Source organism: Chelonia mydas, chromosome 5, assembly GCF_015237465.2.
Source record: "Chelonia mydas isolate rCheMyd1 chromosome 5, rCheMyd1.pri.v2, whole genome shotgun sequence".
Taxonomy (NCBI): Eukaryota; Metazoa; Chordata; order Testudines; family Cheloniidae; genus Chelonia; species Chelonia mydas.
In genome coordinates, this window is record NC_051245.2 from 84,878,104 (window position 1) to 84,902,645 (window position 24,542).

General features: G+C 38.1%; 1 protein-coding gene across 1 annotated transcript in view; it reads left to right on the plus strand.

The window, feature by feature from the left end:
- Positions 1-24,542, plus strand: part of CNTNAP4 (contactin associated protein family member 4) — a 304,543-nt gene that overhangs the window by 193,327 nt on the left and 86,674 nt on the right. The window contains exons 5-10 of the mRNA XM_007066427.3: positions 5,593-5,796; positions 5,968-6,152; positions 8,602-8,745; positions 11,808-12,069; positions 19,604-19,753; positions 22,544-22,715. Of these exons, the coding sequence (XP_007066489.2) occupies positions 5,593-5,796; positions 5,968-6,152; positions 8,602-8,745; positions 11,808-12,069; positions 19,604-19,753; positions 22,544-22,715 (1,117 nt within the window). The remainder of the gene's footprint in view (positions 1-5,592; positions 5,797-5,967; positions 6,153-8,601; positions 8,746-11,807; positions 12,070-19,603; positions 19,754-22,543; positions 22,716-24,542) is intronic.

Consider the following 24,542-nt stretch of genomic DNA (forward strand, 5'->3'; position numbering starts at 1 on the left):
TTCCCACTCTGGAAATCATATATACCATATTATGCAACATTTAATGTTAACATATACTCTTTTTCATAGAAGATCTACTTCTCAATTAGAGTTATATTTTCCCCAATACTACAACCACATGAAATCTGGAGTGATTCTGTTGAACTCAGTGGAGTTAAATACATTGGTGTAAATGCAGAGTAAGAGTAGGATTTGGCCCATCACCATTAAACATTGCAGAAATATGTAGGTAATAAAAATAGTATGCTACCATTTGCCATTTTGGATATCACTCTGATGGCTTTTGGGTAAAGGGATGTGACGTATTCATTTTTTGATCAGTACTGCTAGCTAATAACTGAGTTACAGGATGTTGTTTTGTCTTGACACTCTGGAGACATGTATAACCTTCCACGGGAGCAACTCATTCAAGATGGACTGTTGCATTAATAAGTGAAAACCACAGGCTAGATCCTCCACTGGTATAAATCAGTGTAGATCCATTTAAATCACTCTTGCAACCCTCACTGGCATGATTTCTACCTCCTATAGCAATTGTGATTTATACAGCGAACGGAGGAGTATGGTAATATGGGTGCTTTATGCACAGATATGCAGACAATATCCCTGCTTTGAAGAGCGAACCGTCTAAAAAGGATTAAATCTGTCCCTGCTGGGAGGGCCAATATAGGATCTATACACCACTTAAGTCTCACTTTAGCCCTAGAAGTGGAATTTAGGTATGGCATAAGGCTTTTGCTGGCCCTCTACAGATGAGCAAATGTCACCTATGATGCTCAGTATAATTGTTCTTCATCTCCTCTTTTCAGAGGTACTCCAAAGCCTGAGAGCACATGCAGCTCACAACATGAAACCACAGAATATTTAGTTGTTGAATTCTGTAGCATGGACACTTACGCTTCTATGCAAAAAAAAATCACTTTCACTTATTTAAAGAGAACATCCGAAAGGTCCCCAGATTATGTTAGTAAGAAAAGTCTACTGATTAGTCATGTTTCTATGTCTTTGGGTATGTGTGGGGAAGTGGGAGTAGTAGTTTCTTTTGTAAGGTCTCACATCTTTCTCTTCCATGCAGTATAATGCTGTTCCAGGTACATGAAATCAAAAGCCACCCGTTGCATGCATTTTTGCACAGCAAAGGGTTTAATTTTGCTTGAAAATCTTGCCGTAGCCCAGCTGATCCCCCTCTACAATTTCTACACTGGATTTCAGAGAAGGCCAGACACCCCTAAGTATATCTTCCATGTAATCATATGCAACAGCAATGATATTTTGGGGAAAACATATACTGTATCATAGCTAGCACTAATTCTGAATTGTCTGGTATATTATCTATCATCCAAGTGACAGCTCCCAAGTACTGATAGCTAGTATCCTCGATCTCTCTCACGCTGTGGTGGCTTCAGCTTATCAGCGAAATGAAGTAAATGATCTCCAGAAAAGATATCTATATAAGTAAGGCAGTTGTTGTCAATTTTCCACACAGCATGTTTTAGAGTGTAAGTTCTTTTGGACAGGGACTGTCATTTTCTCTACAGTGCCCAGTACAAAGGGACCCTGACCTGCTTGGCCTCTAATGCACTGCTTCAATACAAATAGCAATAATAAGTTTTGAAATTATATATTAATAATAAGAGTCCCCCCGTAGTATTGTCCTCCATGTTCTGTTTTTTGTTTCCTGCTGCCTCTGTGAAGTTTCTCCATTTCGTCCTCCTTAAGTGTAACTGGCATTTTTTTTTCTTTCTCAGCTGCAGATGAATACTCTTCCCCAGATATATTGACCTCATCTGCATCATGCTGTGGTTGGGCAACACATCCTCTGTATTTACAAAAAATAATGCCTCTCAGCCCCTGGCTGCTTGTTCTTTCTATTCAAAGGGTGCAAATTAGACAGATACATCTCTGCAGCAGTTTCCTGTGGTTTGTCAGTAGCTGAAATGTCAGATTGTGAGGATGAAGCTCTGCTGCCAGTGTCAGTGTTCGACTTGTCCCCTGGCAGCTCCATGGAACCTAAATATGTCTCTTTGGCAGACTCCTTTTTCCCCTCAACTTCTACCTCTCTTGCTCAGTCCATCTGCGGGTGACCAGTAAACGCAGCTATAAACAATTCACATTTCACACAACAGACGGACAGATGTGTTGAAATGTTCCGCTGATTTGGAGGCCATTACAGGGATCCAACTATCCCTTTACTAAATGGGACCAGATACGTACACTTTTGTTACAATTTCTAATGGGTTTGTGACAATGGCTGTGCTCTATAAAGACAGAATTTAAAAAATAGACACTAGTAAATTCAAGAAATGTTCCTGGTAGACACATTAATTAAGATGGGAGACAATGCTGAACAGCAACGTAACATCATGATCCCCAAACCTCCAGGCCAGAGCCCTGGCACTAATACTGTTAAGTGATTGCAGCAAAGACTTTGTGATGGCCCCCTTTATACTAGGGCTACACAAAATCCCTGGAACAATTAAGTAAGCTGGACAAAGGTCTGTCCACAATTTGTATAGCTAGGATAATACATACACTTGCAAGAACTCTGTGCAAATGTGATGAGAAAACTATAGTTTTAAATGTGGCCCATTATCTATGATTTTACAGTAACCTAATTTTTCCAGCAGTTTTGTTTCATGCAAAGCCTGATTCAAATGGCAAACCTAGCTCTGCCTAACTCCATAAACTGTTCCCGTCCTCTCTCCCTAAAAGAAACAGAGGCCTTGTGACTTGATCTTCATTTCCTCCTCTTTAATAGTGACAGTTATCCGACCAGGAACAATACATGTGACTAAAGTGATAACGATTAAGGAATACATGCAGTGAATAGAGTTTGAAATTTGTTTCATTGAACAATTTCAAACAATAAACAAATTTGCAAAACTCAGACCTGTTGTCTGTAACTAATACTTTGGCTAGCTTTATCCAAAACTTCTCTACTTTCTGGTTGAGAACCACTGAAAAATTTGATTCTGTGGCATGCAGGGAGCTGCAGCATTCTGTGATTTATGACAGCTCTGCTGTATTTTGGGACTTGTGTATCCTCGGGGGTATAGCTAAGTTTTGGACTAAATAATTCTGAAAACATACTTGTGTTTTGACTTTGTGAAAAATGATAATTAGAATATTTTCAGTCACAAAGTGAATCAGCCTTTTCATTTACCTTTCTTACAACATTTTTACTTGAAGGGCAGAAGAGGAAACCTACTGAGACTGATATTCAGGTAACAAACTCACCGAAATATGAGTTAATGGCTATAGTAAAGGGCAAAAAAGTAGTAACAGTCTTTGTTAATTAGAATCATAAACTTCTACCCTGATGGCCAGTATGCATTTTGTCCTCTCTCTCTCTCTTCCTCTTCCTCCCACTCTCACTCTGGTGGGAATGCATTGATGGTAAAAATGGTAGATGCACAAGAATGATTATAATTTCTCTGATCAATAGTTACATTCTTTTCACAAAAAGAAAAGGAGGACTTGTGGCGCCTTAGAGACTAACAAATGTATTTGAGCATAAGCTTTCGTGAGTTACAGCTCACTTCATCGGATGAAGTGAGCTGTAGCTCATGAAAGCTTATGCTCAAATAAATTGGTTGGTCTCTAAGGTGCCACAAGTCCTCCTTTTCTTTTTGCGAATACAGACTAACATGGCTGCTACTCTGAAACCATTCTTTTCACAGTCTTCATTCATTCATATTAAAGGGTATTTTTTGCCTGAGTAATGACTGAGGAAATACTACAGGGTTAAGCTCATTGTGAATAGTGAAGTGATTTTGGAGAGCAGGAATATATTTATTATTCTTCCTCTGTTGCTCAACTTGCTCAACAGTTAATACCAATATATGTGTGTTACCAATTATGAAAGCACACCATTGTCAGTGCCTGTTAAGGATATGTCTAATGAGTGTTTTAACTGCATAGTTATATTTGTGAAAGCTTTAAAAAGAAAAGCCCAGTCTTATTGACACTCCTACGTGTTTATTGCAATCTAATAAACATAAAAGCACATCATTTGTATTTGCCATGGATTTGTGTTTTTACTTTCAACATTTATTCAGTGGAATAACAAAGAACAATTGTCAAATGAACATGCTTTTTAGGCAGAATGTAATGCATATTCATTGTGCACTTGGTAAATGAATTCTTCATAAGAACTAAGTACATTAACAAGATGTGGAGAAAATCAACAGACTACATTCTCAGAACATAGCTGCATTAAATTGACAAGGATTTTTGAGTGGTGAAAACAAATGGCTAACATCAAATACTATAGATCATTTGAATTGAGTTCATTTTTATGCCACAATGTGGAGCAATTTTTTTGGTCAAATTAAATAATGTTAGTAAATAGATAATGTGATTCCATTGACTTGGAAGAAGTCAGTGAGTCAGTCAGTTGAAAAGTAACTTAATATTTTATTGGGTGCCTTTTACATCTTCATTTATTTCACAAATGTATCTTTCAAGGGCAATTACCTTTTTCTTCTTTACTTATGAGGTGTGACTATTCTAAGAGCTTTTCTTGGTGGTATCAGTTACTTCGTGTCTTTCTTGTTCAACATGCAACTGATTTTGACAGATATTCTTTTATATCTTATTGGTCTAAAATCACTTTTTTTTTCAGATGAAGTGAATGTATGTGACCTTGAAAGAGACTAGATAAAACATTGTCACAAGACAGAAAGTAGACTTCATTGGGGCAGCTGTCACACAGCTGCAATAGTGCATCCGATGAAGTGGGCTGTAGCTCACGAAAGCTTATGCTCAAATAAATTTGTTAGTCTCTAAGGTGCCACAAGTCCTCCTTTTCTTTTTGCACCTATTATAATAAGTCATTGAGACTATAAATGGAAAACAAAATAACTGAAAAAAACATAAAAACATGAATCTCCCTATTGTCACTGTGTTCTGCATCTGGTGTAGAAAAAGAGTATTTCTTTTGATGTCAATGGAATTACACTAGGTGAGAAGAGAACAAGGGCAGACTAACTACATCATAATTAATGAGTTTTCTTTCCTAATATCAACTTTATTCATTTTCCAGAATAAAATGAACTAATATTAATTTAAATGAATATAAAACCAGATTGTTCTTAATAGTGTCTTAAAGCTGTTGTCCACCTCGGGGTAGCTTGAAAGTCTTGTCCCTCACTCAGTAAGATGTAATGGGCTTGATGCTCCTCTCACACTGGTATACAGCAGGAGCAATTACATTGAACTTAATAGAATTACACTGGTGTCAGAATACTATGAGATCAGAATTAGGCCCAAAACTTCCAGGTCACAAGGCTGCAGTGCTACCTTTTTGCAAGCGTCAGAGTATACTTTAAGTAACAGAAGTGTTTAGAGGCTATGCCCCCTCTGAGCCACTCACTCTGGGGAGTCTAGTGTCAGCAATGGTGCGAGTCTGGAGAAGTCCTGGCACTTCGGAGAACAAGGAATCCCATTTTAACGGGGTCCTGAGTTGGTATGTAGTGGGATGGGGAGGGGAAGGCTTCCTTCACACTTCATCCGTGCACGATGAAGCAAATTAAAACCCGTGTTGGCTAAACATACGATTACAAGTTATCTTTCATTTCTTTTTATTGCTAGGGTCTGAAGTGGCTGATTTTGATGGGAAAAGTTGCCTGCTCTACAGATTCAATGAAAAATCCATGAGTGCCCTGAAAGATGTGATTTCGCTGAAGTTTAAAACAATGCAAAGCGATGGGATTCTACTGCACAGAGGAGGACAGAATGGAGATCACATCACATTGCAATTAGTAAAAGGAAAACTTTCTTTATTCATTAATTTAGGTAATGGCTATCGGGTGTACAGTCTTGCAGCACCCATTCGATGTTGTGTCAAAAGTTCCTGTTTATTAAGCTTATTTTAACCTATTGCATTCCATAAACTAGTAGCCTGTTTAAATATCCATATTGTTTTAGGAAATTAATCTCACAGTTGGTTCTTTTTCTCATCTCAAGGTGATGCTAAAATTCATTCTGCTAATGGCCAAATTAATATTACCCTGGGCAGCCTTTTGGATGATCAGCACTGGCATTCAGTCCTCATTGAACACTTTAACAATCAAGTAAACTTTACGGTGGATAAACACAGTCATCATTTTCATGCAAAGGGGGAATTCAATTATTTGGACCTTGATTATGAGGTGTGAAAATTACCTTTCATTTATTACATTTATTACTTTTGTTATGTAAATGCAATTAAATAAGTGAAGGGAACAGAACTGTTTAGGGATTTTGTAGTAATTCAAACTTTCGGTGAAGTTTATATTTGGAAGGAATGGATCAGAGAAATGTCTTCTTACCATACTTCTGCAAAACCTTACAGGCCACTGCTGTGTCTCTAGCACCCAGACACCCAGTTCTCAATGGGATTCAAACCCCAAATAAATCTGTTTTACTCTGTATAAAGTTTATACAGGGTAAACTCATAAATTGTTCACACTCTATAACACTGATAGAGAGATATGCACAGCTGTTTGCTCCCCCAGGAATTAATTATTTGCTCTGGGTTAATTAATAAACAAAAAGTGATTTTATTAAATATAAAAAATAGGATTTAAGTGGTTCCAAGTAATAACAGACAGAACAAAGTCAACTACCAAGCAAAATAAAACATGCAAGTCTAAGCCTAATATAGTAGGAAACTAAATGCGGGTAGATCTCACCCTCAGAGATGTTCCAATGAGCTTCTTTCACAAACTAGACTCCTTCCTAGTCTGAGTCTAGCAATCACTCACACCCCTGTAGTTACCGTCCTTTGTTCCAGTTTCTTTCAGGAATCTCTTTGGGGTGGAGAGGCTATCTTTTGAGCCAGCTGAAGACAAAATGGAGGGGTTTTCAGGGCCTTTTATATTTTCTCTCTTGTGGGTGGAAACCCCTTTGTTCTCCTGTGCAAAATCACAGCAACAAAATGGAGTCTGTAGCCATCTGGGTAAATCACATGTCTGTGGATGATTCAGCATTTTGCAGGCCAATGCCATTGTTTACACGTTAGTTTGAACGTTCCCAGGAAAGCTCAGATGTGGATTGGCATCTCCCAAAGTCTTTTGTTAGTTAAGTGTTTCTTGATTGGGCACTTACTGAGAATAGTCCTTTCTCAAGAAGCTGACCAAATGCTTCACTTAGGCTACTTAGAATCAAACTAATATATAGCCAATATTCATAACTTCAAATACAAAAATGATACACATATACAGACAGCATAATCATAATCAGCAAACTGCAACCTTTCCATAGACGCCCACTTGGCCTCCTCTGTAGAAAAACCGGTGCAACCATAGGACCCTGGTTGCAACAATGATCTATACGGTCACAGTTTGTGTCAATAACGGCACAACTGTGTCAACAGATCATCTTTATGCTTCTATATTCATTATTATTTTTATGGTGGTTTCTAGTAACATCCAAAATCCTGTACAAACATATGAGGAGGTATGGTCCCCCATCCCAAAGATCACACTACAAGGTGTGGTCAAAGAAGATCCACCTGACAAGGTCCATCTCTGAAATGTTTAGTTTTAAAGTTCCATTGACAACAAATCTAGAAATTGTACAATGAACAAGCATCTGAGTCTCACATCTTCCACACATCTTTCTCATTTCTGCAAATTACAGGTTTCTGTAAAGGAGTGTGTATAATGTACTGCAGAGATTTCCAAACTCTGGTCCCTGGAGCAGCTGCTGATGGTTTGTGGAGTGCTGGCTGGTCATATAATGCTGACTCCCCTCCTATTTTCAGTTGAAAGAAACAAAACAGATGAATGGGGGAGATAAAGGGCTTTGATCCTGTTAAGTGCTGAACACTCTTGCCTAAATCCAGCAAGGTGCTTAAGCACATACTTAAATTTAAGCACTGAGTATCCTATTACTTCAACTGGACCATTCAGATGCTTAAAGCTAAGCCTATGCATGCTGAAGTTCTTTGAATCAAAGCCAGAGTGGTCAGCACCGTGTAGGATCTAGCCCAAAATGAAGAGTTGTAGCAGACTGTGATTAAATCTTTCCTCAAAGGATAAAATATTTTTTTTCATGAAGATGGCTAAAAATGCATAAACATGTTTCTAATATTACTTTTTCATTTAAATGATTGCTGTAGTTGTTACAAGGATGTTATAAAAGATCAAAAATGGAAGGATAAACTGGTCCAAGAAATAATCTCTATATTAAAATATAATTCACACGATGAAAAAGTTTGAGAACTCCTGCTGTGTGCTATATATGCCATTTACTTCGAACATTTAAAGGTTTTCTGAGTTATGAAAGTAAGATACATTTTCTTGGCCTGAGGTTTTTTTTTCTGTTTTTTTTTTTACCTAAAACTCCTGAAGAGCCTCTTCAGGAAAATACAGGTTCTAAGGTTAAATTATTTTTTAATGCATATATATTTTTATATGGTCTACATTTTGTAAAGCTATATTTTAAGCTAATAGATTTGATGAGAGCAAAGAGCTAAAAAATAGATTGATTCACAATTGGTCAATTTCTGTCTGCTGCTGTTGTTAAAATACTGTTGTTAAAATTTATCATCAGCTTTGCAAGCAGATTTTCAGAAAATTACTTAATAGTATTATTGATTTCTCTTCTCTTTCTAAGCTCAGCTTTGGAGGGATCCCAGTGCCTGGAAAATCAGGGACCTTACCACTCAAGAACTTTCATGGGTGTTTTGAAAACCTTTATTACAATGGAGTAAACATAATTGATCTGGCAAAGAGACATAAACCTCAGATCTACATTATGGTAAGCAATTCCTATTGGAAAAAAAAGTCACACTCAAGTGTCCTATAATAATAACCCAAAGCTTCGCAACCTTTGATACATAGAACATCAAGTCACAGTCTACATCAAGAAATGTGGGCTACAATATGGCTGCTTCCATGTGAATTTTAGTAGCTTGAGGGTTTCTATCCTTAGTTCTTTTTTCCTAGAGGCAGACAGAATTTGGGCACTTGTGCTCTGGGAATGCTGAGGCCAGACAGTGCTGCTTCTATCACATAGAACTGTAGAGAGGCTTATCTGAGTACAGCAGTGTTGCGGCCATGTCCTCACCAGCTGTGCCTCCTAGCAAATGCCAGAGGGTGCTTTAAAAAAAAAAAAAGGCAAATAGCAAATGCACTATTCCTCACCAGCACGCAGGAGCATTTTGTCTCACATAGGCTACTTCTGCAGCACTTAGGCATTTGCCTGCTTTTCCTCATCTTATACTGCCTTGTATATGAAGAGATATAATTTAGCCTGGGATGTTTTAATCGATTTGCCATGGTGCAACCAAGAGCTGTGACTAGACAAACCCCAACCAGTTAGGGGTTTGGTTTCAATAACTTATCTGACCTATCCAAGCCTCTAGCATCCAGAAATTTGGACTGCAAAACTCACTACTGCACACTTCCTTGCAAGGGTTGCTGTAATTATGGCTGCTTCTCAGGGCAATATCACACAAGCATTATTTTTTTTGAGGTTTTTGGAATTTCCACTTCCAATGTTAGACAGACACAAAGAATTGAAAAAGAAAATAATTATAATAAATAAATGACGTTTCCAACCTCAAAATGTTTTTCTTTGAGTTGGGGGCCAAAATATGGCTAAACAATCAGGCCAGTTCATCTGTCTCTCCCATAAATTGGAATATTTGAGCCCTTCCATGCTTTAATTTGTTTTACTTGTTGCATGAACCTGTTCTGAAAACATTCCAGAAGTTCAATAAAAATGACAAAAAAAAAGAAATAAGTAGGTAATATCCTTTCTGATCACCTCTTCATGGGAACTTGTTTAGTAAGAAGTAGTTACAGAATAATTGAACAAGAGATCAGAAATTACATCAGCTTAATCTCAAATAATATAAACTGCTGTATTACTCTGGTTGAAAAATATTTAGGAAGTGTCTTCGGGTTGTAAAACTGCCAGAAAATCTGTGCTACCACAGAATTCCTGTTAAATAGGCAGTGTGCTAGTTTGATATGGTATTAGGCAGCTGTCCAAATGATGTGAAAGGAGACTCTGCAGATGGTAAAGCTTTTAGCTTTTAACCAGTTTTATTAGTCTGATGATTGCTTTTTCACTGTGGGGCAACTCAGTTTACTATTCATCTTTCTGTGGTTGCATTCATAAACAGAGAGCTTCCTCCCCCAACCCCACTAACAATAAAAAACAGAACAGAGAAACTTACGGTATGTCTACACAGCAAAGAAAAATCCACAGTTGGCCCATCCCAGCTGACTTGGGCTGTGGCTGCGGGGCTGTTTCATTGCTGTGTAGACTTCCAGCTCAGGCTGGAGCCCAAGCTCTGGGACCCTCTCACCTTGCAGGGTCCAGATATCTACACAGCAATGAAACGTGCAGCAGCCCAAGCCCTCTGAGCCCAAGTCGGCTTGCACAGACCAGCTATGGGTATCTAGTTGCTGTCTAGACATAATGTATTGTTGCCAAAGCCAGAAGCAAGTGTGTGTTCCAGTTTCACTCTGGATTCTTCATAAGAAAACATATTTTACTGATTTGGGGATGTATATTTTCTTAAAGAGATGTTACAGCCTTCCACTGGTAGAGCATAGTTGTATGTACCTTAGAAAATTGAAAGGTCGTTTGTGTCAACCAGAAAAAAAATGTTGTTTAATTGCTTGGAAAAAAATCTGTTAGCTATTATAGATATAGTGTGATTTTTAGTTACAGCTTGAAAGATGCCAGCAAGTATTTAGATCGTATAGTCCGTATTGTATGAGTACAAAGAGTCGGAAAATGTTCACTAACTAGCTCTGTCACAAATCTGTGGAAATCTGCTGTTGCTATTCTGATGCACATATCTTGTAGCACTTGTTATAACTGTGTGTGTACTATAAGATCCCTGTTTGCCAACTGTTTGCCTTTTGCGTTACCAAATGTATGCTTCTTATTTGGGTGCTGCTCAGCCTGGTGCAGCTGAAAAGAGAGCTTTTACTGCACAGATGTTGGCATAAATAGTCTTCTTCTCTTCTGGTCACCTCTGGTGGGGGGATGGGTCAGTGTGGGGACGCTGGTATGGAGCTGCCTCCATTAGCAGGTAACTCTTTGGCTCTCTAGTCACCTTCTCCAACAAGCCAGACAAAGAGCCCCGCTGCTTAATGTGCAATGAAGTCATCTGCTTTACTAAAATTGTGCTTCTTATTTGGGTGAATTACAATTATATCTGCATTTCCCCACCCAACCAGAGTGAGTTCAGTGCAGAATCCAAATCAGATTGAATTGGAAAGATTGTTTTTCAGTCCAATAAACTGATTTTCTCAAGAACTAAATATGGAACACTATATAGCACTAACCAGCCCCTCTGCAACACCTCTTCATCCCTGTAAGCATTTAATCTCCTTTAAACCTCATAGCAGGCTCTTGCTACCATTGGAATTTTATCTGGCATCTGGAAGTCCTACTAAGCTCTTGAAGCTCCTAGATGCTGAGTCCAAAATAAAACAGAAACAGAATACTTCTGTGTACTCCCTGGGATTTCATTCTGTCATGTGTATAACCCAGTATCTTACCTTATTTGCTACAGGTCTCTATCTACCCTATGATTGCCTAGGAGGGAATTGGCTTCTATGCTCTGATGAAAACCTAGTGAATGTTTCTTTTGATGTCTGATATTCTTATTTATTCATAGTCCTACCTGAATTTTGGACTAAAACATCCAAAATGAATATGAACATTAACCTTTGTTCATTGTCATGATGAACCATAGGTGGTGTGGTATCCACACATAACTTCATGCAACTACATGTGGAATGAACTGTTTTTCTCAGAACATTCCCTAATGCTGCATTTATTTTATTTATTTTCAGGGCAACATGTCCTTCTCTTGTTCAGAGCCACAGATGGTTCCTGTCACTTTTCTGAGCGCCAGTAGCTATCTAGCATTGCCTGGCACATCAGGACAAGATGAAGTGTCCATCAGTTTTCAGTTTCGCACTTGGAACAAGGAGGGACTTCTGTTGTCCAGTAAACTACACCAGACTTCAGGAGGTCTCCTCCTTTATCTGAGTGATGGGAAAGTTAAAATGAGCATCTATAAACCAGGAAAAGCACAGAGTGACATCACTGCAGGTAACAGAAAATGGATTTCTATGCAGAAATGTGTCATGTCAGCTAATATATTTGGATCAATGATCCATTCCAAGGGTCCGGTCCGGGAACTCTTGTTCATGTGAGTAATCCTTGTTCATGTGAATATTATACCTGAAGATTTCCAAAGCAGTCTTTTTTTCCCTTTTGTGACATACATTCAAATGTGTACATTTCAAACTACTGACAAATATCCCAGGAAACATATCCTACTTGCATGCCTATGCATTGCAGAATAGGCCTTAAATCTGCAAGTACTTATATGAATCCCTTAATTGTAGAATCTGAGTATCTTATCTTATTTTCCATTTGGGAAAGTGAAATCAGTTACTGTCCTATTAGACTATTAAGAAGCTAATATTTGGCAATGTTCTCACTGGAGATTATGTGATTCCTTTTTATACAAAAATATTTGTATTACAGTAATGCCTAGAGGCCCCACTTAAAGTTGTTAGGTACTGGGTGGACACGTAGTAGGAGTCAGTTCCTGCCCAGAGGAGCTTACAGTTCAAATAGATAAGACAGACAAAGGAGAGGGCAATCAGTGAAACAGAGATTTTCCCAAAGACCCCCACTAGGTCAGCAACACAGTTGAGCATGGAACCGAGGTCTCCTGAATTTTAGCTCCGGGCCCTGTCCACGAGAACACTCCATTTCTCTCTGTCTGTGATGTGATCCCTCTTCTCCATTATCTATGCCAGATGATACCGAATGTTAATTCCTGGGGGTGGGGGAGAGGAAATATTAAATATAACGCTACAGCTCATTCTCTCCACATGTCTATAATGATGAAAATAGGATTTTTTAAACAATTGATTATTTTAATTCAGGAAAAGATTGCATGCCAGTAATGGTAATAAGCAAAGTTGAAATTTGCATAAAGACGGCAGTCCAGCTCTTATTGAAAGTAAATGGGGGGTTAGCTATTGATTTCAGTGGGAGCAGGATCAGTCCCGTGTGTGTTTTAAACTAAAATAAATGATGTACAGAGATCACCATTTTAATTACTAACATGTTTCCCCAGGCTCACCATCAGAAAATGTTAATTCCACAGTAAAAGTGGCAATGATGTGTAGTTTACTGTGATATATTAGACTTCTTCAGAAGCTGTTTCAATCACAGCTCAATTATATGATATATGTTAATGAAATGGCTTCAATGCAATGTCACTTTAACAGGCCTGCTAAAGGTAGTATGACTTCTAACTAGACTACTGACATGTATGTATGACAAATTAGTAAACTATAAAGTGGCAATAAAAATACATAACATATTCCCAATTGATTGAAAATCCTCACAATAAATCTTGAAATGCTATATTAAAATGTGATTTATCTTTATTATGTGATGAATACAACAAGCCCTCCATATGGTCTGAGATATGGAATAACATTTGTCTATGCAAATGCAGAAAACTAATGCATTTCTTAAACAAACAAATAAACAAACCCACAACTCCTATTCTCTCCTAAAGCAGGAAGTTTATCTAACAAAACCATACAGTGAACTTCTTCTTGAGCTTTTGAAGGGTTGTTGTTGCTACAGTCACTGAAGCAAATCAAGTCTGCATTTGGAGATTGAGTAATTAAATTATGGATGGTTGGACAGGTTTGTTCCCCTACAGGCAAAGACTTATGACCTGGCTTTCACACGTACAAAATTTGATAATTAAATCAGAGCATATTAGTTTGAGCACAGTTCTCAGAATTCATTACCATGAGTTTTTAAAAGATTTCTTGAGCCATATAAAAAGGAGAATGGTGTATTAAATTCATGAGTGATTAAGTTATAATAAGCAAAATCCTTCTGTTACAGATGGGTTGTTTAATATCTTTTTTCCTTTGTAGCCCCTTTTACAAGTTGGTCATCAAATGTTCAGAAAGCAATAGAACCCAGTTTAAAGAAAAAAGGAAGACATGAAACAAAGTTAATTTGTGTTCAATGATGAGTCCAAATTGAGTTACAATGTGGATGAATGTCTGAGATATTACTACCCAGTTTATTAATGTGCACTGCCTTTTTAAAAATGTAATTTTTAATTAAATGATTTTTAAAACCATTACATTCAGATGCTGTACTTCAGGTTAATCTACAAATTATTATCTTCTAGACCTGCTTAAAGTCTTTCATTACTTACTATAAGCCATGCACGCTGCCGTGTGTGTGTGTGTGTGTGTGTTTAGAGAGTTATCTTCCTTCTGTCATGGGTGACCTCACACAGAACTCTGGGTGATATTTTGTAGAAAGTGTAATTGTAGATACTCAGATACTGCCATGTTGGTGGCCTACCTAACTATCTATACAGATATATGGATTTTTTTTAAAAGGGCTTCATTCCCTACACTGGTGTGATAAATAGTGTGATTAAAATAATCATTTTCCTCCTGCTGTGTGTGTATGGGGGGGGTGGTGTTGTCTTTTTGTTTGTTTGTTTTTTTGTGAAATGTTTCATGTCAAAACTCCACCGATATATTTTAGCAAAAAAAAATCATACAGTTTCCACCAGAAAAATCTACACTGGTGGCCCTTTGGCCTCTGCTGCAGACATTCAGCACCACACTACCCCTCCTACACAAATACATTAATTCGGTTCGTTAATCAGGTTAGTTCCATATCTGCAATGGAGGACTTTCTCTAGACTGTTTCATTCTACCTCTCCCACTGGCATTCTGTAGCATCCAGGTCTAACCAAGATACTTTATGGAGGTCCTTACTCCAGGGTGTGCCAAATGGGTGTCCAACTCCAATAGCAGCCTTCTGAATGGTATTCTGTCCAAAGTGGAGATGAGCTATATCTCCAGACAACTTTGGGTATCTCTATGCATGCCCAATAAATTACAGTAAACAAGCCAAACATGAGTAGATGGTGTTGCGAAAGTTCTATTACCCATTTCCCATTAACCAAATTAGTTCCTCTACTTTAGTCATTCATGCAGGCTGCCTCTTTGTGACAGAACATTCTGTAATCTGCACATTGTTCAAATACTTGTGATTTTCATTTATAATATTTTGAAAATGGAATCCTATTAGAGCAGAAAGTTTATTGAGGCTGCATGCCACACCAAGGATTAGAGGCTGATGTAGTTTGTTAGACTGTAAATCTGTTTCAGTCAGAACGAAGACATGGAACTCAAAACCAGCCCAGCATGGTACAAGGCAGTGGCAAAAGGAAAACTCAACATGTTGTTGGGGTATATGACATGTTGAGGGACTTGAGCTACCTCGAGGGGTTGTGTCTGTTATGTTTTCTTCGTTTGTGATATCTTACGCCTACAAGGCCTTATGCAGTTCTTTGATGAATGGAAAAATGGCTTATATGCAGACATTATTTTGTTTTCAAAATTTGTGTTTGGTCATTATAAAAATGTGGTGTGATGAACACAAGTTTTGTAGAATATGTGCTGTTTATGTTCTGTTCTGTCACTTGAAGGGCAGCTCTACAATGGGTAATGTAAGGGAACAGATTAAATTCCTGGGAAACGGGAAACATTCTTTCTTAGATTTAACTTTATGTCCTTTGACATCTTCATTTGAATGATCCAATGTTTTGGCATACTTAGCTCTTCTTTGATAGAAACGCTCTGCATTATTTGTTCAATTGTTTTCAGGAGCAGTTTAACAGACTTACATTTAGAACTGTTTTATCTAATTGTGGTTTTTTGGTGTTTTTTTATTTGAAGTTTATAAAACACATCGATACATGTGATTGGTTCTATCTGTGCAATAGGACTAAGAATATCATGGAAGAGATGGAAAATAACACCTGATAGGTTTAAATCAGTGGTGGGCAGATAATACCCTGCGGCCTGCCGCTTCCCACAACTCCCATTGGCCGGGAATGGCAAACTGTGGCCACTGGGAGCTGTGGGGGGCCATGCCTGCAGATGGTCAAATTTCGCAAAGTGTCTCGCAGCCCGCAGTCAGCTTACCCTGATAGGCCACAGGTTGCCCACCACTGGTCTAAATACGTCAATATAAATCCAACCCCATGATGTTGCATAACAACTGTCTGCATAAGAGTAATATTTTTCTAGTGCCTCGTCCAGTCCAGTTTCAAATATTAAAGTTGCCAGTAGCCAAGGCACTCCTGCACTCCCTTTATTCTGGAACAACCCTATACTAAGTCAAACCCCTGAAGGCTGCTGTAAATTACACTAGCTGCCAATGGCCGCAAGGGTTGTTTTTTGTTTGTTTGTTTGTTTGTTTGATTGATTTTTTGTCAGCTGGAAATCATTAGGGTGTAGGGAAGCTCAAGCCATGCCTTCTACGCTGGCAACAGAAGAACAGTGGTTGCTGTGACAGTTCTGTATTACCAAAGGATCCCGCTATAGTGGGATGATCTTTCTATGGTTGGGTACAATTATTTTAGTGCTGCTTTGTATCTATCATGGTGGCAACACAAGGGATAATCTGGGCTAAGGCTTCTAATATTTCCCTTGAGAAAAATAGCACATTCTGTAAATATCATTAGTAGGAAGTTTTCCTGAAGAAGATGATTCAGAAATCAGTTTATCCTGCAAGATAATGTTATTTATGCTTGTGACCAGGCACTGAGGCCTACTGCAGGAGCCTTGTGATTCCTACCCAATCCCAGAAAGGAGCTGTGGAGGTGAGTCCTCCAAGCGGCCTCAAGAGGCTGCACGGGAAGCAGCCAATTAAAGAGAAGCTGCAAGGGACAGCCAATCAGGGCCCAGCAGGCTCACGTAAACGGAGCTGCAGGGCCAGAGTCAGTCAGTTGCTGTTGGGAGCTTAAGGGCTGAGGCTGGTGTTCCCAGCTAGCTGAAGACCACTGGCAGGGACTGGGGAAGCAAGAAGGAGTTATTGGCTCGCTGCCGGCGTGAGCACAAGATGTCAGCCCTACAGTAAGGGTGAAGCACTTGTGAAGGTGCTGGGGCCACAGGGAAGTGGCTCAGGGATCTGTAGCAGCATAGTGAAGAGGTAAAGGGGACACAGCAGCACATGGATGCCCTTCATAGGGTCCATTGCCTGGGACCTGGGGTAGTAGGTGGGCCTGGATCCCACCCACCAGCTACAGATGGAGTGACCTTAATCCCAGAGAGGGGAGTTGAACTAACCTCAGAAAGGAGATTGAAGACTCCAAAGATGGTTGGGATTAGACTGTATTGGACTTTGATACACCCCCCAGAAGGGGAACTGAATTGTATAGTGGCCCAGCTGGAGAGCTGGGACTAGAAGGGCCCAGAGAGGGCAAAACCATTGATACCAGGGTCAGGACTGTGTAAAGACAGCATTGAGGACACCAGAAGGGCCCTCTTGGGCCTGGGCTACACTGTGGGGGGGTTCGAACTAAGATATGCAACTTCCGCGACACTATTCACGTAGCTGAAGTCGAAGTATCTTAGTTCGAGTTACCTGGCCATCCTCACGGCAGCGAGTAGACCACGGCGGCTCCCCCATTGACTCCGCTTACTCCTCCTGCTGAGGTGGAGTACAGGCATCGATTCGGGGATCGATTTATCATGTCTAGACGAGATGCAATATAGTAGTAGTGAAGACGTACCCTTGGACTCATACCCTGGAAGGGGTGTGTTTGTTTATGTCTCACATAGCCGGAGTCACCAAAACCCTTGAGAAATCTCTGATGAGTCACCACCGACTGAGACAGGTGCAGACGCACACCTGGTTACGGGGTGCTCATGAAACGTGGGTGCCACCATGCTATAATGCTTCTAACTACTGCTAGAGCCACCAAATCTGCCACTTACATATTTTGTTTCGCTTTTCTTGGGAAATAAGAAGGATTACACTTTAGATCTTCAGATACCCTCTTTCCATTGAACATCACTGCTCCAAAGAATTACTGTCAGCATTTTGGCAGAACAGCAGTAAAGAACCCTTGTTGCTCTCTGGCACTGAGTTTTGGAAAGGATTCCTCTTCAAGAAGGCATCAGGGCAGGACAAGACAATCTATAGGCCACAGTTTTCCTGAGATTCCGCCTAAGGAGGGAGTATAGCAGAATTATAATTTGAATAGAGAATAAATTTCTCCTTTTACAGTCCACAACAAATATGCTTGTTGAAATGGAAAAACAAATAGGGAAAGATAAAAGATACATAAGTCAAATGTAAAGAAACAACATGTTAGTGTCCAATATGTTAGAGATCTTCTTCACACACAGTTTATCCATGTGGATATACACTCCTTGTCATTCTGCCAAGGTCTATGAAACTGAGATTTATATGCTCAGTGTGTGCTGCTGTGCAAGTTAAAACTCTCTTATGTGCTTGTTTTATAATACTTTAAATAATCCTGTCTGATGGGTATCTTGGCCATCTGAACCTTTTCTTCCTTTTTGTTATGTTTTCCTTTCTCCGTTTTTAACATAAATGCATGGTTCTAATTGCTTGCAATTTTCCCAGAATACACACCAAATTCTACATTCCATACAAATAAATGACATTTCAATAGGAAAACCAGTTACTCAAATAACACACAAATCTAATCTCTCTGCAGAGTATACAAGTGAAGAAAAGAGCCCTAAATATTTCAGGGGCTACATCATTTGGTCCTGATTCAAGAGAGGATCCTTATTCCAAACTGCACTTAAGCATGTGCTTAAAGTTAATATGCTTAAGAGCTTTTCTGGATAGGGGCTTTAGTTTGTTACCTGATATATTCACCTATGCAACTCTAGTTAATATCAACTAGTATTATATGCCTAATCTCCTGGTGAACAACCTCAAGACGTCATCCCCAAAGTCCCTATAAAATGGACAACCAAACAAAAATAGATATTCTAACATTGACATGATAGTTGCATTAGTTATTCCAGCATTTACAACATTTTGATATTGTTGTGGGTTTCAATGGCTACGTAATGGCTACATTTGATTTTCAAAGATTAAATACTGTCCTGGCAATAGCTGCCACAATGTTGTGTGCTATCTGTAAAGTACTGTATCAGACACCATGATTTTGTCTTAACTAACCTTCTTAGGTTGAGAGGGGGCATTTTCTATTGGTGTAGTGTTTATGGAGAATTCATTCCATTATGCATGCCAGGTTTTTCTGTTAGAGTATTAAGTATAGCAGCTGGGTCATGGGAGTTTGTCCAGGTTTGGGGGTTTTACTACAGAGTTCATTTAGTCATGGTTAGAGAAGCTGCTCACTGTGTTCTGTGAGCTGCAAGGTCTGTGGAATCTTAATTATGAAATTATATCTCTGTGCTTCTTTCCAGAAGACCCTACTCAGTTAGGACACAAAAATAGGCATTAACATTAAAGAGATGTAATATTGATAATTAGGAACATCACTTGCCATCCACTGAAAGTATTTTAACTACCAAAAGTAAGGAAAAGGAATGGAAGAAGGTTCTATGTTTTCACATAACATAATGATAGCCCCTCTTTCTTTTTTTCTTTCTTTGTATAGCTGAGTAACTATTATTATTATTAAATGCTTATCATATGCTTTCCATTTAAAACCTATGAAGATCAACTAGTTTAACAAATAGTACTTGTAGGTGTTTCAGTTTACTCTTGTTTTTCCTCCTAGGTGCTGGATTAAATAATGGCCAATGGCATTCCGTTTCCTTGTCTGCCAAAAGAAGCCGTATGAGCCTAATGGTGGACAATGATGTGACTTCATCTGCTCATGCTGCTGTACCTATTCATATTTATTCAGGAGACACCTACTACTTTGGAGGTGAAAGAAGCTATTGTTGTTTATACTGATAACAGCCTATAAATAAACAATGCTTGTTGCTCATGTCCTACATTTTCAAATGTGCCTAATGATTTGGCTTGCTTCAAGTTTTATGTGCTCAACTTGAGTCTCCTTAAAGAGGCCTGACTTTCAAGTGTGGGTGCTCAGCACTCTTTAAAACTCAGTCCCCTTTATGAGGCTGGGAACCCAAAATCATTAGGCACTTTTGAAAATATAGTCCCCTATATTGCATTGTTATAACAATTAGGGCTGTGACTGGCCCTAAGAATCAGGAATTTTTATCCCCTCCCCCCTAAATGTGCTAAGAGGAGTTCTGTCACAGGAAAGAATCAAGCCTGGGTTTACTACAGCATCTTTTTCTGCTCCTAATTATTATGATGTTGTGATATAGTAATGCCTATTATCTATAGGGGTTAATTTTCGTTGCTGCACTCTCACTTAAGTGGTAAGTAATGTGTATGGCTGTACTGAAGTTTGTGTTGTCGTGAAGTTTTGAGAGCATTTGAAAAATAATTAATTATTGGCGGTTCTGTTTGCTTCAGCAGTAAGTTGTCCTTTAATTTCTTAGTTAAAACACATACTTATTTACTAATGGACCTATCCTCAGCTTCTCTGAGTCCAGCTTTATGATCAAGTCAGCAGCTTGTACAATGTCATCCAAACTTGGGAAATGGCTGATGAAAAGCAACTGAGTTTGGAACACCATTTCTTTTTGTCATGTCATGTTGGAATTTGCTGAAATATGTAGTATGTAAATACAAGGAGAAGCATTCCAGTAGAAGAAATGTATTTTCATCGGGAATACAAAATATTAGAGAGAAATTTAATCTTGGCTAAGAATCTGTTTAATTAGTCTGGAAATTCTTTAGCTTTGCGGGCAAGTACTAATACAGGTCACACAGGTGTCAAGAAAATGCCAAATATTCCAGTTCTTTTACTTGGAAATGATAACAGTGATTGGCAACTATAAGGACAAGGAGAGATTAATGAAAAATACATATTCACATAGGGTGAATTGCATGATTTATGGAATTATTGCTTTCACTTTGATATATAATTTAGAATGCTGACCACAAGCCTGAAGAACACTTTCATTAATATTAATGTAAAATATTTATTGTTTACTAATAGAATGATGAGAAGACAAAATATTTCAAAAGACAAAAGGTTATGAAAGAATATAAGACTGGATTAAATTTATTCTGGAGAAAACAGAACTTCAGAATGCTATGAGAAAAAAAGTAATTGCAAAATTAATTAAACTTTACTAATTATTTGTGAGCTAGTTATTTTAAAAATGCACAATTAATTGTAAAAATTCAATTAGTGATTGTCTTGCGACAATTTACAAAAAACTATTTAATAAAACAGATCTTTAAGGTTCTTATGGGTTAATATTTTATTATATACATATATATGTGGATTAATTTTGCCCTCCCTTGGACTTTTGCAATTCCATTGACTTGCAAGGGTGTGAACTAGGACAGAATTGGTTATTATTTCCATGGATAAAATCTTTAGTCCCATTGAGCAGTATATGATTCAAATGTTGTAATTCTTAGGTTCCAGTACAGATGAGGTCCTAAACACTTTCAACTCGTGTACAAAGCAATAAGAGTTGAGGGAGTCCAATGCCGTGCCAGAGGAGGAGCCCTTGTTTTTCTTCATGTTTTGTAGTATATACTTTTTGAAAATCTCTCCAAGCTTTCAGTGCTGTTTTTCATTCACTTCAATGTATTCCTTAGTTTTCATTTTCCCATAGAATAAATCCCACCATCCTTTTGCAGGATTTAGAAAATACCTATTAGCTCAATGGAATGCGGAAGTGTCTTTAAGTCATTGCATGCACACATTAGGAGACAAGAAGCTCTTTGGCTGATCTCACCCAGGAGACTATATTGTTTGATTAAGAGCAAAGTAGCGTCCCTGTGCATTATTCCTGTTGTAACATTGACCTCTGGAAGAAAGCCAGCAAACAATAAATTGGAGGCATATTTTGTGATGTAGCTGCTAGTAACCTATTAGTGTTTTATATCAAAGTGAATGAGTCCTAAATGGAATTTCCCCTCCCCCGAAAAGAACCTGAATACTACAGTAGATAACTGATTTACATATATTATTCATTTACTATAATCTATTCCTTATATCCTTTTCTTCCCCTGCAGCAACATTTTCACAATATGCCTGCTGATCTGGTTTCTTTCAGTGCACTTCATTTATGTATTTTACTTGCACTATATTTGTGTGTTCAAAGATAATATATGTGTATACCTTTTAAAAATTACCAAAACAAAAATTATAATAATAAATAAACATCAGTATATCCAGTAGCTCATTTTATTTGTATTTTAACTTGGATTGTGTAAGAGTTATAAAATAAGTTATTTTTCCAAGTCACACTCTCTCAATATTTTGACTGATAACACCAGTGTGTTTGTGAACAGCTTATTTCCATAAAGATAAACCTCATTTGAATTTTGTGTTTTGATGTTTGGGTTCCCCCCCCCCCCCCAGTTCTTTGATGTAATTCCTTATAAAAATCACATCAGTACACAGGAACAAAAAGAGAATTATAATGTTATACTACAAGGCCAATAGGTTCAAAGGCGTCATTCAAAGGAACTCATGGCTAAACTCTCCCCACAAAGCCCCCAGAGACAGGAAATCAGCAGCTTTCAATTGGCTTTTAGAGTACGGATCGAAATATACAAATTGATTTTGTAAGATGAATCTTTTCCAAAATCAGTTATTTTTGTTTGTTTGTTTCAGGGTGTCCTAACAATGGCAACAGCTCTGAATGTAAAAGTCCATTTGCCGGTTTTCAAGGATGTATGAGACTTATTACCACTGGGAACAAAGCAGTGGATCTAATTTCAGTACAGCAAAATTCCCTTGGTAACTTCAGTAACCTTCAGATAGACTTGTGTGGTATTATAGACAGGTAAGGAAAGTCTATTTATTTTTACTCATTTATGAATGAGTTGTTTTCACACTTACTTGGAGTTCAAGAACAGAGCTTTCAGAAAATAGAACATTTTGACTCTTCCACATATGTCCTAAAGTCTAGAACAATTACAATGTACTTATTACAATGAAGAGAAGATCTTTTCAGTTGTATTAAGTCACTACTTACAAATAAAATGACAGTTAATATGGTTAGAACCATTTGTTGTGGTTTTGACTTATTGTAAAGGCTTAAAATTTATGAAATAAACAACTTCCTTCCTGTAACTGAAACTCCTAGTGCTGTCCTCATTGAGAATTGCAGTGGAGTGCTCTTTTAAAAGTAATGTGTAGCCTATTATATTTTTTCCTTGCAGGGAATTGTGAAAATGGGAAAGGTCCTTTTTAGAGGCTGAGGGAATTCACCCTATATGTGCAAATTTGGAGTGTAATAAAGTTGATGGTGATTGATGTTTTCAATTTGCATAATAAAGAAAAATTAAAAAAATGTTTCCCTCTTCTAATTTTAAGTAAACAGATACTTATATGCAGGTCATATACAACTATGCTTTTTTTCCCCTCAGAACATTAATACATGAGATTGGTAGTGTTAGTTTACTCCCTAGAGTAGTGGCTCTCAACATTTCCAAATTACTGTACCCCTTTCAAGAGTCTGATTTGTCTTGTATACCCCCAAGTTTCACCTCACCTAAACACACATAAAATCAGACATAAAAATACAAAAGTGTCACAGCACATTGTTACTGAAAAATTCCCTACTTTCTCATTTTTACCATATAATTATAAAATAAACTGGAATATAAATATTGTACTTACATTTCAGTGTATAATATACAGAGCAGTATAAACAAATCATTATCCATGAAATTTACTTTGTATTGACTTTGTTAGTGCTTTTTATGTAACCTGTTGTAAAACTAGGCAAATATCTACATGAGTTGATGTACTCAGAGGTCTTCCAGGTGGTACCCCCATGGGTTACACGTACTGCTGATTGAGAACCACTGTCCTAGAGTACTGTAGTTTGTCATAAACCTACATTAGCTATGATTCATCATAGCTGATAATCTGCTCAGGGTAAGTTCAGATCTGAGCAAGTGTATACATTTCTACAAATTGCTTCCCATCTTTTTAAGAGGGTTCAGTTTTAATCCATTCTGATGTCACTACTAGTGTCATTTCTATCTTTTGAAAATAAGAAGGGAGTTTGTTGTTTTATTCTTGTGGTCCTTTTCCTAATTTTACAAATAAACTTACAGAGAGGAAAAATGCAAAGATGGAAGAATGCAAGACAGTCTGTTTAAAACTCCATCACTTCAATTAAGTTAGAATTGGTACACACACAACTTAATTATTATACTCCAAATACTGGTCTCATGCCTTTTTAAAACAATGTATAGTTATAGCTAGGGTTCCGTGTGTGTCATGGTGGTCACGGAAGTCACGGATTCAGTGACTTTCCACAACCTCTGTGACTTCTGCAGTGGACAGTGTGGCTGACCCCAGGGAACAGCCACTGCGGCCACTGCTGGCATGGCTCTGCAGCCCTGTGACCAGTCCATGACTTTTACTAAAAATACCCATGATTAAATCATAGCCTTAGTTATAACTTCTATTTCTGCCCTTGGTATTTTATTCCATATAGAGCATTAATCCTACCTCTCAAATTTCCAGAGATAGAGTGAAGGACAGAGACACTCAGGGTACGTCTAAACTGCAGTAAAAACACCTGTGGCACTGAGTCTGAGCCCAGGTCAGCTGACTTGGGCTTGGGCTGCAGACAAAAAATAGCAGTGTAGACATT